We start from the raw sequence: 16,852 nt of genomic DNA, 5'->3' as shown, positions 1-16,852 counted from the left end.
TACTGGTAGTACATATATATAAAACATACATTCTCAGTTCCATTCTGACACATGACTAGGGTCTAGAAAGGCAGCCTGGTCTCATAGACTACACGTAACATAGTTAATGTAAATCCAGGATACTCAAATTAGTATGATATATTACGACAAGACAGATGGTTACTTATGACAAAAAATGAAAGTAGGGTTGTTGGTCGGGGTGGGAGTATAATGCGAACGTCTAGCAATGTCTAGCAACCCAAAGGTTGTGAGTTCAAATCTCATCACAGATAACTTTAGCATTTTAGCTAATTAGAAATGTTTTAACTACTTACTACTTTTTAGTTACTTTGCAGCTAACCCTTCCCCTAACCTTAAACCTTTTAGCTAATCCTTCCCCTAACCTTAAACCTTTTAGCTAACCCTTCCCCTAACCTTAAACCTTTTAGCCTGTTTGGGATAGGGGGCAGCATTTTCCCGTTCGGAAGAACTACTATTATTAGTAGTATTGGATAGAAAACACTCTGACGTTTCTAAAACTGTTTGAATGATGTCTGTGAGTATAACAGAACTCATATGGCAGGCGAAAACCTGAGAAAAATCGAACCAGGAAGTGGGAAATCTGAGGTTTGTAGTTTTTCAACTCCTTGCCTATCGAATATACAGTGTCTATGGGGTCATATTGTACTTCCTATGGCTTCCACTAGATGTCAACAGTCTTTAGACCCTTGTTTGAGTATTTTACTGGTCTCTCCCAGAGTGCCATGAGCTGACCACGTACGTTCATGTAAGAGGTAGCTTGCGTACCATTGCAATTCTAAAGACAAAGGAATTCTCCGGTTGGAACATTATTGAAGATTTATGTTAAAAACATCCTAAAGACATGTTTCTACGGACTGTAACAAAACTTTTGGACTTTTCATCTGCACCTAGTGATCGCGCCTCATGAATTTTGATTACTGGGCTAAATGCGAGAACAAAAAGGAGGAATTTGGACATAAATTATGGACTTTATCAAACAAATCAAACATTTATTGTGGAACTGGGATTCCTGGGAGTGCATTCTGATGAAGATCATCAAAGGTAAGTGAATATTTATAATGCTATTTCTGACTAATGTTGACTCCACAACATGGAGGATATCTGTTTGGCTTGTTTTGTTACCTGAGCGCTGTACTCAGATTATTGCATGGTGTGCTTTTTCGGTAAAGTTTTTTTGAAATCTGACACAGTGGTTGCATCAAGGAGAAGTATATCTATAATTCTGTGCATAATACTTGTATCTCTTATCACACACAAATGTGTCCTTTATGGTGCTCCAGCTCACCTGCACAATAATGCAGTTATTAAACAATCATGACTGACAACATTGGAATACCTCCCTGACTATGGATATTTATTATTGAATATAGGTTAAAACAATCCATTTCATAATGTCAGATGAAACAGATCACATGTGAATATTCATGACAAAAGGTATATAATCTAATCTTGAATAACCAAGCCCAGTCTCTGGGGTTCGGTTTGATGGTTGCTGTCTGAGAGTAGCAGCAAATCACCTGCAGCATTCAGTGCGTATGAGTGGGTGATTACCTGGGAAACATGTGCCTGCACTTTCAGCGCTTTCCATTGACCTCTGAAATGGGAAATATAGCTAAATGAAAACAAGCAGGCCAAGATGCTCATACATTTTTTTAAAGGTTGAACTAAACAACCGAGGTAAAGACAGTTTCAGATTAGATATTCAAAGGAAATTCGCCTGTAGTTTTCCTTATGTCCACCAACAGCAGTTAGGGACCGTCAACATAGTGACAAATCAACATTTTCACATTTCAATAGCTATTTAACCATTACCATTAATTTAAGTTGTTAACTGAACCCTTAGGCTATATCTCTTCTCTGGCAGCACACATTGTCCATGGGTCGGTTGTTTAGAAGGCCAACAATTTTATATTACATAAAAATGTAATTAGCATTCTGATGTACTAGTAACCTGCGATTACTGTATGCCTCGCTGTATGTCTCTCTCAAATGTCAATATGCCTTGTATACTGTTGTTCAGGTTAGTAATCATTGTTTTAGTTTACAATGGAGCCCCTAGTTCCACTCTTCAAACCTCTGATACCTCCTTTGTCCCACCCACACATGCGGTGACCTCACCCATTACAACCAGCATGTCCAGAGATACAACCTCTCTTATCATCACCCAGTGCCTGGGATTACCTCCACTGTACCCGCACCCCACCATACCCCTGTCTGCACATTATGCCCTGAATATATTCTAGCATGCCCAGAAATCTGCTCCTTTTATTCTTTGTCCCCAACGCTCTAGGCGACCAGTTTTGATAGCCTTTAGCCGCACCCTCATACTACTCCTCCTCTGTTCCGCGGGTGATGTGGAGGTAAACCCAGGCCCTGCATGTCCCCAGGCACCCTCATTTGTTGACTTCTGTGTCGAAAAAGCCTTGGTTTCATGCATGTCAACATCAGAAGCCTCCTCCCTAAGTTTGTTTTACTCACTGCTTTAGCACACTCTGCTAACCCTGACGTCCTTGCCGTGTCTGAATCCTGGCTCAGGAAGGCCACCAAAAATTCTGAGATTTCCATACCCAACTATAACATTTTCCGTCAAGATAGAACTGCCACAGGGGGAGGAGTTGCAGTCTACTGCAGAGATAGCCTGCAAAGTAATGTCATACTTTCCAGGTCCATACCCAAACAGTTCGAACTACTAATTTTAAAAATTACTCTTTCCAGAAATAAGTCTCTCACTGTTGCCGCCTGCTACCGACCCCCCTCAGCTCCCAGCTGTGCCCTGGACACCATTTGTGAATTGATCGCCCCCCATCTAGCTTCAGAGTTGGTTCTGTTAGGTGACCTAAACTGGGATGTGCTTAACACCCCGGCAGTCCTACAATCTCCCTGATCCACCTCTACGCAGACGACACCATTCTGTATACTTCCGGCCCGTCCTTGAACACTGTGCTATCTAACCTCCAAACGAGCTTCAATGCCATACAACACTCCTTCCCTGGCCTCCAACTGCTCTTAAATGCTAGTAAAACCAAATGCATGCTTTTCAACCGTTCGCTGCCTGCACCCGCACGCCCGACTAGCATCACCACCCTAGATGGTTCCGACCTAGAATATGTGGACATCTATAAGTACCTAGGTGTCTGGCTAGACTGTAAACTCTCCTTCCAGACTTATATCAAACATCTCCAATCTAAAATCAAATCTAGAGTCGGCTTTCTATTCCGCAACAAAGCCTCCTTCACCGCCAAACTTACCCTAGTAAAACTGACTATCCTACTGATCCTCGACTTCGGCGATGTCATCTACAAAATAGCTTCCAATACTCTACTCAGCAAACTGGATGCAGTTTATCACAGTGCATTGCGTTTTGTTACTAAAGCACCTTATACCACCCACCACTGCGACCTGTATGCTCTAGTCGGCTGGCCCTCGCTACATATTCGCCGCCAGACCAACTGGCTCCAGGTCATCTACAAGTCCATGCTAGGTAAAGCTCCGCCTTATCACGATGGCAGCACCCACCCGTAGCACGCGCTCCAGCAGGTGTATCTCACTGATCATCCCTAAAGCCAACACCTCATTTGGCCGCCTTTCGTTCCAGTTCTCTGCTGCCTGTGACTGGAACGAATTGCAAAAATCGCTGAAGTTGGAGACTTTTATCTCCCTCTATCGGTAAATAGTCCACCCAATTTTACCTACCTCATCCCCATACTGTTTTTATTGATTTAATTTTCTGCACACCAATATCTCTACCTGTACATGACCATCTGTTCATTTATCACTCCAGTGTTAATCTGCAAAATTGAAATTATTCGCCTACCTCCTCATGCCTTTTGCACACAATGTATATAGACTCTCTCTTTTTTTCTACTGTGTTATTGACTTGTTAATTGTTTACTCCATGTGTAACTCTGTGTTGTCTGTTCACACTGCTATGCTTTATCTTGGCCAGGTCGCAGTTACAAATGAGAACTTGTTCTCAACTAGCCTACCTGGTTAAATAAAGGTTAAATAAAAAAAATAACAAAAATAACAAAAATTACCTAGGTCAGGAATCATAAACTAGATTCAGTCGCGGGCCGATTTTTGGTCAGGGGGCCGGAACATGATTACAAATAATTTGTATACTGAAAATTGACAGGATCCGATATAATATTTTACTTAAACATTATAATTTCAAATCTTGCCTACTTGTGTATACGATCACATACTGTAGCCTATATCTCTCTATTATGCGGGGAAATACTTTGGAACAGACCGGTGATTTTCTGGTGTTTTTAGTATGTTATGTCCAACCCTATTTACTTTGTGTTATGTTCGCAAAACCTAAGTTTGACTTTCATTTGAAATGTGTAATTTATAGGTTTCCTACCGACCTGGCTCTCATATTTAACATAGTCCAAATTGTTTGCAGAAGGCGTTTGGACGTTTATAAGATTGTCAGGCATACAATTCTAACTCAATACCTTATTCGGAATTGTTTTATTATGTTTAGCCTAATCAAGCCATTAACATTTACTGCAGGTACAAGGCCACAAATAAAAAACACTGAGAGAAAACGACTATGAAAGTAAACGCAATTCTGTCATTATTACGATCAAATGTGTTATGCTGTTTAGCTCAAATAAATTATTTAAATGCTTAACCTTACATGAAGTTTGGACTGCCACTGCCAACTCAGTGCAGTGTAGCACTCGCAACTCAAACTTCAGATCGGAATAGGCTAGGCGACTTGGTTTGTTCAAGACAACCTGGAACTCGAAACTAGGAAATCTCTGACTTCAGTGCGTTCAAGACAACTGGGAACTAGGAAAAAACGCGCTCCAACTGGGAAATAATTTTGAACGGTCATCCAACTCGTAATTAGAAGTCGGAAATTCGGCCATCAACCGATTTTTGTCTAGAAGGGATACAGAGTTTCAGAGTTCTCAATTGTCTTGAACAAACCATGCGAAAAGCATACTCAAAGTCTTTCTCTTCACCTCCTCAAAACACCATTTTCCTAACCTTAACCTCAGTTTCCTAAACTTCTACTTTAATGATACTAACCTGCTGCGTAAATTCATACCACTCAGGAAGGAGACGTGTTCTGTCTCCTAGAGATCAACATACTTTAGTGCGAAAAGTGCAAATCAATCCCAGAACAAGAGCAAAGGACCTTCTGAAGATGCTGGAGGAAACCGGTACAAAAGTATCTATATCCACAGTAAAACAAGTTCTATATCAACATAACCTGAAAGGCCGCTCACCAAGGAAGAAGCCACAGCTCAAAAACCGCCATAAAAAAGCCAGACTACGGTTCGCAACTGCACATGGGGACAAAGGTCGTACTTTTTGGAGAAATGTCCTCTGGTCTGATGAAACAAAAAATAGAACTGTTTGGCCATAATGACTATTGTTATGTTTGGAGGAAAAAGGGGGAGGCTTGCAAGCCGAAGAACACCATCCCAACCGTGAAGCACGGGGGTGGCAGCATCATGTCAGGAATTGTGAAAAACTGATTTTTATATTTATTTGGCTAAGGTGTATGTAAACTTCCGACTTCAACTGTAGGTGTCTGGATAGATAGACTGTAAACAATCCTTCCATACTCACATTAAGCATCTCCAATCCAAAATTAAATCTAGAATCGGCTTCCTATTTCGCAACAAAGCATCCTTATCTAATGCTGCCAAACATAGCCTCATAAAACTGACTATCCTACCGATCCTTGACTTTGGCGATGTAATTTACAAAATAGCCTCCAACACTCTACTCAGCAAATTGGATGCAGTCTATCACAGTGCCATCCGTTTTGTCACCAAAGCCCCATATACTACCCACCACTGCGACCTGTATGCTCTCGTTGGCTGGCCCTCGCTTCATATTCGTCGCCAAACCCACTGGCTCCAAGTCATCTATAAGTCTTTTCTAGGTAAAGCCCTTATCTCAGCTCATTGGTCACCATAGCAGCACCCACCCGCAGCACGCGCTCCAGCAGGTATATAATACATGATATGACTCCCACCAGCATTAGTGTGATAATATACTACATTGTATGACTCTGTATCATGCTATATGATGTATGTGTGATGTCACAGGTTCACAATTTGGGATGTGGTAAAATAAATTGGGATCCTGTTCATTTACATATACACCACATACAGTTGAAGTCTGAAGTTTACATACACCTTAGCCAAATACATTTAAACTCAGTTTTTCACAATTCCTGACATTTAATCCTAGTAAAAATTCACTGTCTTAGGTCCGTTATGATCACCACTTTATTTTAAGAATGTGAAATGTCAGAATAATAGTAGAGAATCATTTATTTCAGCTTTTATTTCTTTCATCACATTCCCAGTGGGTCAGAAGTTTACATTCACTCAATTAGTATTTGGTAGCATTGCCTTTAAATTGTTTAACTTGGTTCAAACGTGTCAGGTGGCCTTCCACAAGCTTCCCACAATAAGTTGGGTGAATTTTGGCCCATTCCTCCTGACTGAGCTGGTGTAACCGAGTCAGGTTTGTAGGCCTCCTTGCTCCTTCCTGAACGGTATGGCGGCTGCGGGGTCCCATGGTGTTTATACTTGCGTACCTATTGTTTGTACAGATGAACGTGGTACCTTCAGGCGTTTGGAAATTGCTCCCAAGCATGATCCAGACTTGTGGAGATCTACAATCTTTTTTTCTGAGGTCTTGGCTGATTTCTTTTGATTTTCCCATGATGTCAAGCAGAGGCACTGAGTTTGAAGGTAGGTCTTGAAATACATCCACAGGTACACATCCAATTGACTCAAATTATGTCAATTAGCCTATCAGAAGCTTCTAAAGCCATGACATCCTTTTCTGGAATTTTCAAAGCTGTTTAAAGGCACAGTCAACTTAGTGTATGTAAACTTCTGACCCACTGGAATTGTGATACAGTGAATTATAAGTGAAATAATCTCTCTGTAAACAATTGTTGGAAAAATTACTTGTGTCATGCACAAAGTAGATGTACTAACCGACTTGCCAAAACTATAGTTGGTTCAACAAGAAATTTGTGGAGTGGTTGAAAAACTAGTTTTAATGACTCCAACCTAAGTGTATGTAAACTTCCCACTTCTGTGTATTTCACTGGTCACCCCCAAAGCCAACTCCTCCTTCGGCCGCCTTTCCTTCCAGTTCTCTGCTGCTAATGACTGGAACGAATTGCAAAAATCACTGAAGCTGGAGACTCATATCTCCCTCACTAACTTTAAGTATCAGCTGTCAGAGCAGCTTACCAAGCCCTTAACCAACAGTGCAGTTAAAAAAAGAGTTGAGAACATATTTACCAAATAACTTAATTGTTATAGATTTATTATAGGAAGATATATTTTGTTAAACAACATATGATCATTGATAAACATGTATTATTGACATAAAGGAAATATGATTGATTGTATTTCAAAAATATTTGATATGATAAGGTCATATGATTGATTGCATATAGATTGCCATGTCAAATCATCATTAGGCCCATTGTGAAATATAGCATCTTCTTCCTATGAGCTCTGGCACCATGGTGTGGAATCTCCACCAACCGGGTGACACTCACTCCTGGCAAGCTCGCCAAATGTTAGGGTTCGTTTCCTTGTTCCTTGTCAATCATTGGTGAAATTAGCATTATGACAATATCTTTAAATTAAAATCATTCAAAAACCTTTATTAATGCAATTGCAGACATAAGTTGACAATCAGGAACATAGCACGCATGTTTCCCAGTAAGTTCTGCATCAAACAAAAAGGTCCCATGTTACTTTATCAAACCCGAAGTCCAGCCTTTAGTGATGTCACTGCCTACGTCATTACCTTTTACTCATGAGACCAAAACCATGCCCACAAAGCTATATAAACAATGCTTTTAGTGTGTTATCTAAAAGCTTAGCAGTAAATATGTCCAAGTTGATTTATAGTGGAATGTCTGTGTAGTCTTATCTCCTACACTCCCCTGCAGAGTTCTGTCTCAGAGGGGTCTCTTTATATGTATATATAAATAAATAAATAAGAGAGAGAGAGCATTAAAATCTCAATGTGTAAATATATTGTTAATCGGTAGTCTAGGACCCTATAAATGTAAAGAGGGAGGGGTCTTATAACCCCTCCCCTTCTATTAATTAGCATAATCAATTATTGTAATACATCAATCATTTGGTACAGCCCCAATCATGACCCCTAGGTGAACCCGACACCATCCTCTTCTGATGACCATGAGTTGATGCTCCCTCTGAATGCAGAACACCATCAGTTTTGCAGTGGATTGTTCAACCATGGGTTTACACTGGGGAAAGAGAATTCAATACAAAATGTCTCAATCAAAACCTGCATAAAGAGAGGTAAGCATAGCGTATGTGCTCGTATCAATAACTCTTTCAAGCCTTTCTTGGAAAATGATTAATGATTGCTTTATATGTCTGCCAGCATAGTACTACTTTTGTCTAGTTGTTATAGGTGAATGTGGCTCAATATCACTTACTTCTTTAAGTTGGGCACTTTCAGCATTGCCAACACTTTGATTCTCTTTGGGTCGTAGACACAGTCCTCCTCTTGGTTGCTCGGCACCATGCCAACATTAGGTGGTACCCAGGCAGTGTCAAAGCCATGCTCAGTGTGCCAGGTCTTCTGCATGGGGTGTCTCTGCCTTTTTATCACCTTAACTCTGCCTACATCCACCTTTACTTTCAGAACCATCCTATCAGAGTCAGGAATGGTCATCAATGGGGTGTTGAGGGGGTATCTAATGACTTTTCGAATGTCTCGACTGAGGTAGACACCGGCACCAAGCATGCCATCTTTGGAAGGTTTGAATCCATTTCTCTGTATATCCACAGCAATCTGTTTTGATGTTCCATGATACATCACATAGACGTGGCTGTCCTCAGGGGAGACTCCACTCTGTAGATGATCATACTGAGATCTGTAAGACAGGGAGACCATTTTGTATAAAGTATATTGGATTCAGTAGGCCTATGTACATTATTTCAAATTCTAAGATATTTTATCTTTAAAGGGATAATCCACCCACAGAAATAAAAATTATGAAACTCATGTCAATTTGGTGAAAGCCTATGTTTTATCAGTGGGTTAAAAAAAATAATTCCAAGTGGTCCTTCTGTGAAATCAGGAAATCGTGTAGGAACGCATCATATGGTTCTCCTCACTGCGGATAGACACTAACATTTCATAACGCTTTTAAAACAATTACCTGCACTCCAGATCACCAAATTATCCTATAGATGATATGGCATACTAGTCTATATCCTCATGACAAAGTATATAATTCACTTAGATGTGCTCAATCTAAAAAGTGTACCAAATTATTTAACTATTTTTTTCTGCGTGTGTCTGTGGGAAACAGCCGTTGTTGCCATAGCAACGTACTCTGCACTGCTCTGGACAGAAATTAACTGCACATTGAACTGGGTGAGAGACTAAATTAACAGTGCAGTTTGTTTAGTCGATTTTTACAGCTAGCTACATTACACGCTGATATGGACTTTCGTATGATCACAGATAGAAGAATGAGCCAGATATTTCACTGGATGTATGCTCCGGAGTGGCGCAGTGGTCTACGACTGGTTTGAGTCCAGGTTGTATCACATGTGTGATTGGGAGTCCAATAGGGCGGTGCACAATTGGCCCAGCGTCGTCCGGGTTTGGCTGTAATTGTACATAAGAATTTGTGCTTAACTGACTTGCTTAGTTAAATAAAGGTTCAAAAACAAATGTGAAGCGTTCGGTTGGTTTCCACTCACTGCCAAATATGGTGAAGAGAGGAAGCCCAGTCCCCGGCAGTGGGACAAGATTGAGCGAGATGGATTTTGGACGACATTCTACACATTTTCTCATCGATTAAACATTTCAACTCAATACAGTTTACTGTTTCCAAAACTACACCCTGTAACAACATAGTGGACTAAGTTTAGTAGACTTTACCTTTTGCCGAAGTTTCGAAAATATTTAGGAGCGAAAGGGCGAATTTAGTTATTGCACACGGACACTTCAGAGTAGGCGTTCCCTAATGTAAATATGCAAATAAATGCTAGAACGCGCCTTAGGAAATCTCTAGCTCGTGCTTGGCTCTGCCCACCTTGATTTTTCTGCCCACTATGATTCGTTTGCTTCCATTGGAAACGACAGGCTCTGGTCTATCTTGGGTTAGTTTTACAAACCTTTGGTAGTATTGTGTGTAGCGACGTTTTCTAGCTAGCCAGCTGCCCAAAGAAATACCATTGCACGGTGGATTTTGTAGTTGACTTGAGCTGCAACGGATTTCTACAACGATTTTCATATGTTGCTACCAACCTTGTTATAACGACAAAATGAAACATTTGTTCACAAAAAAATACTGTTTTCACATATTAGTGTTATTTATCAGTTTAACACTGTCAATCACAATAATTCATGGGTTGGGGTTGATTATCCCTTTAGGTTTCTTGAAAAGAGTGCAGTCTTTTTCATACTTACAAGTTATCTTCAGTAACCTTCATGACCTCGATTACTTTGATTCTCTTTGGGTCATAGACACAGTCCTCCTCCTGGTTACACAGTACCATGCCAACATTAGGAGGAACCCAGGCAGTGTCAAAGCCATGCACAGTGTGCCATGTCTTCTGCATGGTGTGGTTCTGCCTGTCTATGACCTTAACCCTGCCGACATTCACTCTGACTTTTAGTACTCTTTTCTCAGAGTCAGGAACATCAAGAGGGTATTTACAGGCTTTTCGGATGTCCCGACTAACATAAACACCAGCACCAAGCATTCTATCTGCACTTGATGGTTTGAAGCCGTCCCTCTTAATCAACTCTGCGCCCTCTTTTGAGCAGCCATGAAACATCACATATTCTCTGTGATCTTCAGGATGAGACTTGCTGTCAAGCAAGTTGATGTAGTATGGGGAATCAGGGTTAACATCCATAGTAACCAAACTGCTGTTAAATACACCTCTGCTGAAATGAGCTGTAATATAAGTACACACATTGCAATTACAATTTGTAAGTTAACATAATTAAAATTCCTAAGGCTGAAACTGTTACACTAAATTGTTATGGCTGAATAATATTTCAAAATATGCTGAATTATTACACTAGCATTATAACACGATCATGTAAAGACTTATTTAGTAAGTAAACAGGGGTTGTTTGATAGCCACGTGTCCAGTAATAAGTTAACCGTTCTTACCTGCTGCTGCAAGACAAATGCAGGAATACTCCGTATGCTTAGGAAACCTAGCGCCTAGGTTTCAATTCCTGACTGCAGGCCAATCTTACCTATTTAGGTTTCGTTTCCTGGTCTAGTCTTGCAGTGGCGACCCGTCATTCAAGGAAGGTAAGAACCACATTTTTAGCAAAAACAAATGTAACCCTCTCACCGGGTTCGAATTTGACTTTCACGATATTACCTTACATAGAATATCTCGGATGTTAGGTGAGAAGGACATCTCCAATAAGAATCCCTATTGTAAACTATCTAGGGTGATGACAACTAGGGTATTAACTTCAGATGGAATGATTATAGGTTTGCATTGACACCCAGGCAGTGTCAAAGCCATGCATTCAATTAAATTGAAACGATAAATGACTCCACCAAGACAACATACATAAGGTTCAAGATGTGTATTATTACATTTTCAAAGCACCACATCAAAATAAAAATAAAATAATAAACCCCAATGATTCATGCACAACCCATGTCCAAATTATTTCAAGTTTACTTAACCCGTTGGGGCGCGTTGGAGCATAAAAAAAAAAAAACAAGCACCCCACCGTTGTGGTTACTCACTACTTATAGATATTCCCTCAGCGAAGTATGGCAGTTCCGTGCAGGTTTTCCTCACATGGTCCACAGCAAGCACAGCTATCAATGCAGACAGTACTCCTTAGCAGTAACCGATATCCCATGGGAACATGAACTCGCCAAGCAATTCTCTGTTTCGCTGCCAGACAATCCCAAAGGATTCACTCCATTGTGCTGGAAAGAAAGCTCTGCTGTTGGGACAGCTTTATGTAGGCCTTAACAGTTTGTGGGCAACACTTGTCACCGTTATAGGGCAATTCATGTATTGTTTAGTGTTGCGTCTTTGCTGGCATGCATCTAAAAACATATATTTTGAGTTTGCCCCACCAAGATTTACATGCTAAAATCGTCACTGTTGTCTTGTCCCAACAGTTTAGCATCATTTTTTTATCAAATCTCAAATGAAAAGCAACCGTGCCCACTCAGATAAACCTAATCTAATGGGGACATTATGATACTTCTTACTTTCAAGAATTTTGTTATTGCACCACTGGCAAGTTGATGTTCCTTTATCACACTAGAATCAGCTTCAGTAACGTGTTAGCATCTTAATCGTAGTAGCATCTGTAAGGTTCTAGAACTCTCATGCCATCCACATGAAACGATACCCACTCAGGCAGTAACCATTACATATGTGGCCTCCAACGACGAGCCACTGGCCAATGCTGACTTATTCAGGAGGTCATATCAGCTGTTGATTTCAGTTTTGAAACATTTATTACTATTTACAACTCCACAGTTACAACAACAGTCTTTCCCATTCCCATATTGATTTATTGGCTAGTATTAAGAGCAGTTTTCCATCAGATTACAAGACCAGCAGGTAGACAAGGTGTTTGGTTTCAACACAACGGTACAAGCCACATCAGCTTTATTGCCCATGTTATCCCTGAGAATGATGCATAGAAATGAATGACTGATTATAAAATACTTCAACTAATTTCTTCAAATACTTTTTAAATGTAGGCCTTTACAGTCACTGTAAGTAAGACAAATAAAACCCAATCTTTGACCCCCCTTTTTTTTTAACCTCATACAGCAAAGTGGCACATCCCAAATGAAAGAGCACCTTTTGGCAGAACAGTACATATAACATCCTACATAGTGAGGTGTAAAACTAACTTTTAAAGGTAAATTAAATGTCTTCCTACCCACCGAGGCCAGCATTATGATTCTTCCAAAAAATGACTTGTGTTGTCATTTGAAGGGCTATGAGAGTTCGCCTCATCCGCAGAGGCAGATTGGGACAGAACCCCCTCACTCTGTGTGGGTGTGTCAGAAACAGCAGCAACATTTATAGGAGGCTTGGCCTCCAGCACTCCACTGTCCAGACCCACAGGTGGAATCTGCTGTTCCCAGTCTTGTAACATGGACTCCAGCAGGCCAGAGTCTGCAGGGTTGCCTGTGGTGGTGGTTGTGCTAGGCGCTAGCACGCTGTTGCTTGTGCTGCTGCTTACCGGGCAGGTGTGGTTAGCATCGTTAGCGCCTTCGGCAGTATGTTGGTCACTGTCGCTGTCTATGGTGATGACAGTGGGCGAGTGTTTCCTGGACCCTGTGCGCTCTTTGCTCCTGTGCCTCTTGCCCTTCTTCTTGTGCTTCTTCTTCTTCTTCTGGTGCTTCCTGGTTTGCTCCGAGGAGCTGCCCTCAAAGATGATCTCCACGCTGAGGCTCCTGCTCCTCTTCCCCCCAGACTTCTCCTTGGACTTCCTGTGACGCTTCTCTTTGCTCTTCTTCTTGTCTTTCACATAGGACGAGGTGGTGGAAGAGGGAGGCTCGTCGAGGGCTTTGGAGGACTGGTCTTTGGGGGCAGGTTCCTCCAGGTGTCTCGATTTGTACTTTCTCTTCCCGCTGGGCTTCTCGTGACGAGACTTCCTGTGAGCGCCGGACGGCGAACAGGTGCTGGAACGACTTCTGGAGCGCCTCTTATCCCGCCGGTGGGAATCAGGACTCTGGCTCGGGGACCTGCAATCGATGTTCCTGTGTGAGCTGGAGTAGTAGGACCTCCTCTCTGTGTAGAGCGTGGCACTGCTGTCCCTCTCACTCTCCCGGCTGTAGTAGTGCCAGTGATAGGAGTGTGACGATGAGTCGTGGCTGCGGCCTGATCGGCTGCTATCTTTATTGTCCCTCGTCTTCTCCCATTTAGTGTGGGAGCGGTCGCGGCTTTGGGAGCGTGACTGCCTCCTGCCTCTGGACAGAGTGCTGTCGCTGTTGATGGAGATAGCCGGGCTCTTGGTCGAGCGGCTGCGGTCGGCGCTCCTGGACCTCCTTCCCCGGTCTCTGCTTCTCGACCGTGGCCTCTCTCTAGATCTATCTCGACTGTGACATCTCCTGCCGTCTTTCTCAGTTTGTCCTCTGTTTTTGCTTGCTGACTTACTGGATGATGTCTCACATCTAATTGAGGGTGAGGTGTTATGTCTCTCCTTGGAGCACAATACATCTTGCTTCCTTTCCACCCCATCTGCCTTCCCAGGACATTGGCCTTGAGAGGAGGCGGGGCTAAGGCTGGTGAAGCGGATGTGTTGAAGCAGCCTGGGCACTTCATCTTTGATCTCCTCCAGAACAGACTCCTCTGAGTCAGAGGACAGCTTGACCAGCTCCGGAGTCCTTTCAGCAAGGGGTTTTACAAAGCCCACGATGATGCAATCCTCATCGCCAGAGGAGGTACACGCCGGTCCGTCCTTGTCGGTTTTCACCCAAGCAGAGTCCGCAGTCAGGCGAGGGGCCTTTGGCTGTAACACTGCTCCGCACTCCTCCCCCACACTGCTCTCTGAGTCAGAGTCTCTGATGGATAGCAGCAGGGCCCTGGTGGGTTCTGTTGTGGAGTACGAAGGTCCGGGTGTCTCGTCGTCCCATGTTGACTGGCTCAGGGCGCCCCCGGACATGGGGTCCAGCTCCACAGAATCGCCCTCCTCCTCATCCTCGGAGATGGCAATCACAGAGGAGTTGGAGCTGCTGCCCTCGTCCGAGGACGGCGCAGGGCAGTCGTAGACAGCATGCTGGTCGTAGGCCTCCATGTTGAAGGGTGCTCGGGCGAAGTTGACAAACTCATGCAGGAAGTGATCGGTTCGGGCCTGGAGGAAGGGCTGTAGCTCCTCGTGGATGGCCCGGTCCTCCATGTCATAGCGGGTGATGCGGGACATGATAATGTGCTGCACAATGTTGACCAGGGAGCCGTGAGCACCGTACAGCACCACCAGCTCTCTCTTCAGCCAGGGCAACAGGCGGTGCAGGCAGGCCGGGTTCCTCTGAAAGAACTCCGCCGTGATGTCCCGGGAACGGCCACCGTCTCGCACACTCCGAACTCGCACCCCTCGCCGGTAGAGCGCCCGTCTGAACTTGATCATCTCCTGCTCACGGAGGCTGCGCACGGTCCGGCCCTCACTTTCTGCCCGCCTCCTGGCCGCCAGGCGCGCCATCATGCGGCGGAGGCCTCGGTCCTGTCGAGGAGGGGGGGAAGCCCCCGTTAGGGCCTCAAACATGACCCCGTTGTCGGGGGGAGGGGATGTTCTTCTCTGGTCCTGCCGACGCGCCCCCGTCAGCGTGGTGCGGTAGCGGAACCGTTCCCCTGCGAAACTCCCAAAGGAACCGTTCTCCGTGGGCCGCAGGTCATACTTCTTGAAGTCCTTCTCTGATTGTATACTGTGATAGATAGAGTTGAATGGCTGCTTGCATAGCGGGCACTCAGCTTTGTTCTTGGACCACTCGTGGATGCAGCGGAAGCAGAATTTGTGCAAGCAGAGATCGAGGTAGGCCATGTTGTTGAATCGGTCCAGACAGATGGGGCACTTAGAGTCTGGAGACGCCTCGGCAGACAAAACCTCAGAGGACTTGTCCAGGGCACTCTTCTTGCGTAGCCGTAAGGTCATCTTTGCTGCTGCCATGGTGATAGTCTAGGGAAGAAAATATTGCTTCATGTTAAACAGTGTTTTCAATAAAGGGACACAACACAGCACTGACTTTGTTCAAACTTAATTTTCTGTAATATACTGTCACTAGCTGGGCCCATTGGCAGATGCAGAGACAACTCTTTCATCTACACACCCTTACATATAATTTCAAAGGTATTAATTCAACCTGCAAACAGGGAAGCATTTTGCAAGAGGAGCATCTAAACATTTTGTCATTATCCAATGTGTTACATAATCAGAAAACTATAATAATAAAGATTGTACAGGGGTCACAGCTAACTGTCAGAGCCATTTAGCCAAATTGACCATAGATGGCAAAATGACTGTCAACCAATTTCAACAGAATCTTACAATTAGCTCACCACAGTTGTAAAATGATAATAAAGCCCAATAACTTCCCATGTAATGTTATATTACTTGAACGTGTATTTTACTTGGTAAGGTTAACGTTAGCTAGCTCGATAGATAACTTTAGCAGCTACGTTAGCTGTTCTGACTCATCTAGGGTTGGACAGTGAACACTCATAATGGTTGACTTTGGCCCTAATCTCTGACCGATAATCCTGACAAGAAATGATGTATTCATGACATGTTTGTGAGTCTGAATTGTGATAAATGACAGCTTGGGTAAATTAGCAAAATAGCTTTCAGCTAGCCATCTTTCGTCCCTTTGCTTACCAAAAAAAAAGCCGGGGATCCGAGGCAAATGTCTAAGAATCCTGTCCGCGACAACACTCAAGACCTCTCATATTATCTTTTCATATTTCACTATTTCCATATGTACTAAAGAGAAGTACATTAATTTAGTTGTTTACCACACTCTTTGGAGTTGGCCTCCTGTTTCATACCGTGATGTAATGCTACGTTTAAAAAAACGCAAAGGACGATGGTATACTGGAGGGTGTTGACCTTCCGCTTTGGAGTGAAGTACTTTTTTTATGGTCTCGTGCGCCACCTATTGACAGTAACTTTTAACAGAGGATGAATTATCTGGAAAGCAACCTAATCTGGACATAGACGACAGTAGTGTACTAATAAACCATAGCCATCCATAATATACAAACATCAAATATGATTATGAGTTTGGTTACACTATTGGTTACTTGTGTCAAATCGTTTGCAAAGCTCT

General features: G+C 42.9%; 2 protein-coding genes across 4 annotated transcripts; both read right to left on the bottom strand.

The window, feature by feature from the left end:
* Nucleotides 1-7,321: 7,321 nt before the first annotated feature.
* On the bottom strand, nucleotides 7,322-11,301 carry LOC118960356 (uncharacterized). 2 transcript variants are annotated; one of them, XM_090210267.1, is made up of 4 exons: nucleotides 11,201-11,301; nucleotides 10,486-10,978; nucleotides 8,495-8,935; nucleotides 7,322-8,299 (listed from the first exon to the last, which is right to left on the bottom strand). In XM_090210267.1, the coding sequence occupies exons 2-4, from the start codon at nucleotides 10,935-10,937 to the stop codon at nucleotides 8,263-8,265; spliced, it is 930 nt and encodes a 309-aa protein (XP_090066393.1). In that variant the 5' UTR covers nucleotides 10,938-10,978; nucleotides 11,201-11,301; the 3' UTR covers nucleotides 7,322-8,262. The 2 variants fall into 2 exon arrangements, with proteins under 2 accessions (XP_090066393.1, XP_090066394.1); XM_090210268.1 differs by lacking the exon at nucleotides 7,322-8,299 and having other exon boundaries at nucleotides 8,491-8,935; nucleotides 11,201-11,221.
* A 318-nt stretch (nucleotides 11,302-11,619) lies between these two features.
* LOC118936355 (E3 ubiquitin-protein ligase Topors-like) lies at nucleotides 11,620-16,652 on the bottom strand. 2 transcript variants are annotated; one of them, XM_090210239.1, is made up of 2 exons: nucleotides 16,402-16,652; nucleotides 11,620-15,705 (listed from the first exon to the last, which is right to left on the bottom strand). In XM_090210239.1, the coding sequence occupies exon 2, from the start codon at nucleotides 15,694-15,696 to the stop codon at nucleotides 12,982-12,984; it is 2,715 nt and encodes a 904-aa protein (XP_090066365.1). In that variant the 5' UTR covers nucleotides 15,697-15,705; nucleotides 16,402-16,652; the 3' UTR covers nucleotides 11,620-12,981. The 2 variants fall into 2 exon arrangements, with proteins under 2 accessions (XP_090066365.1, XP_090066366.1); XM_090210240.1 differs by having other exon boundaries at nucleotides 16,539-16,647.
* Nucleotides 16,653-16,852: the final 200 nt, after the last annotated feature.

The sequence above is a fragment of the Oncorhynchus mykiss genome, chromosome 19 (assembly GCF_057628025.1).
Source record: "Oncorhynchus mykiss isolate SJ-2025 chromosome 19, ASM5762802v1, whole genome shotgun sequence".
Classification (NCBI taxonomy): domain Eukaryota; kingdom Metazoa; phylum Chordata; class Actinopteri; order Salmoniformes; family Salmonidae; genus Oncorhynchus; species Oncorhynchus mykiss.
The sequence above is the reverse complement of the archived record's forward strand: the minus strand, read 5'-3'. Positions and strand labels throughout refer to the sequence as shown.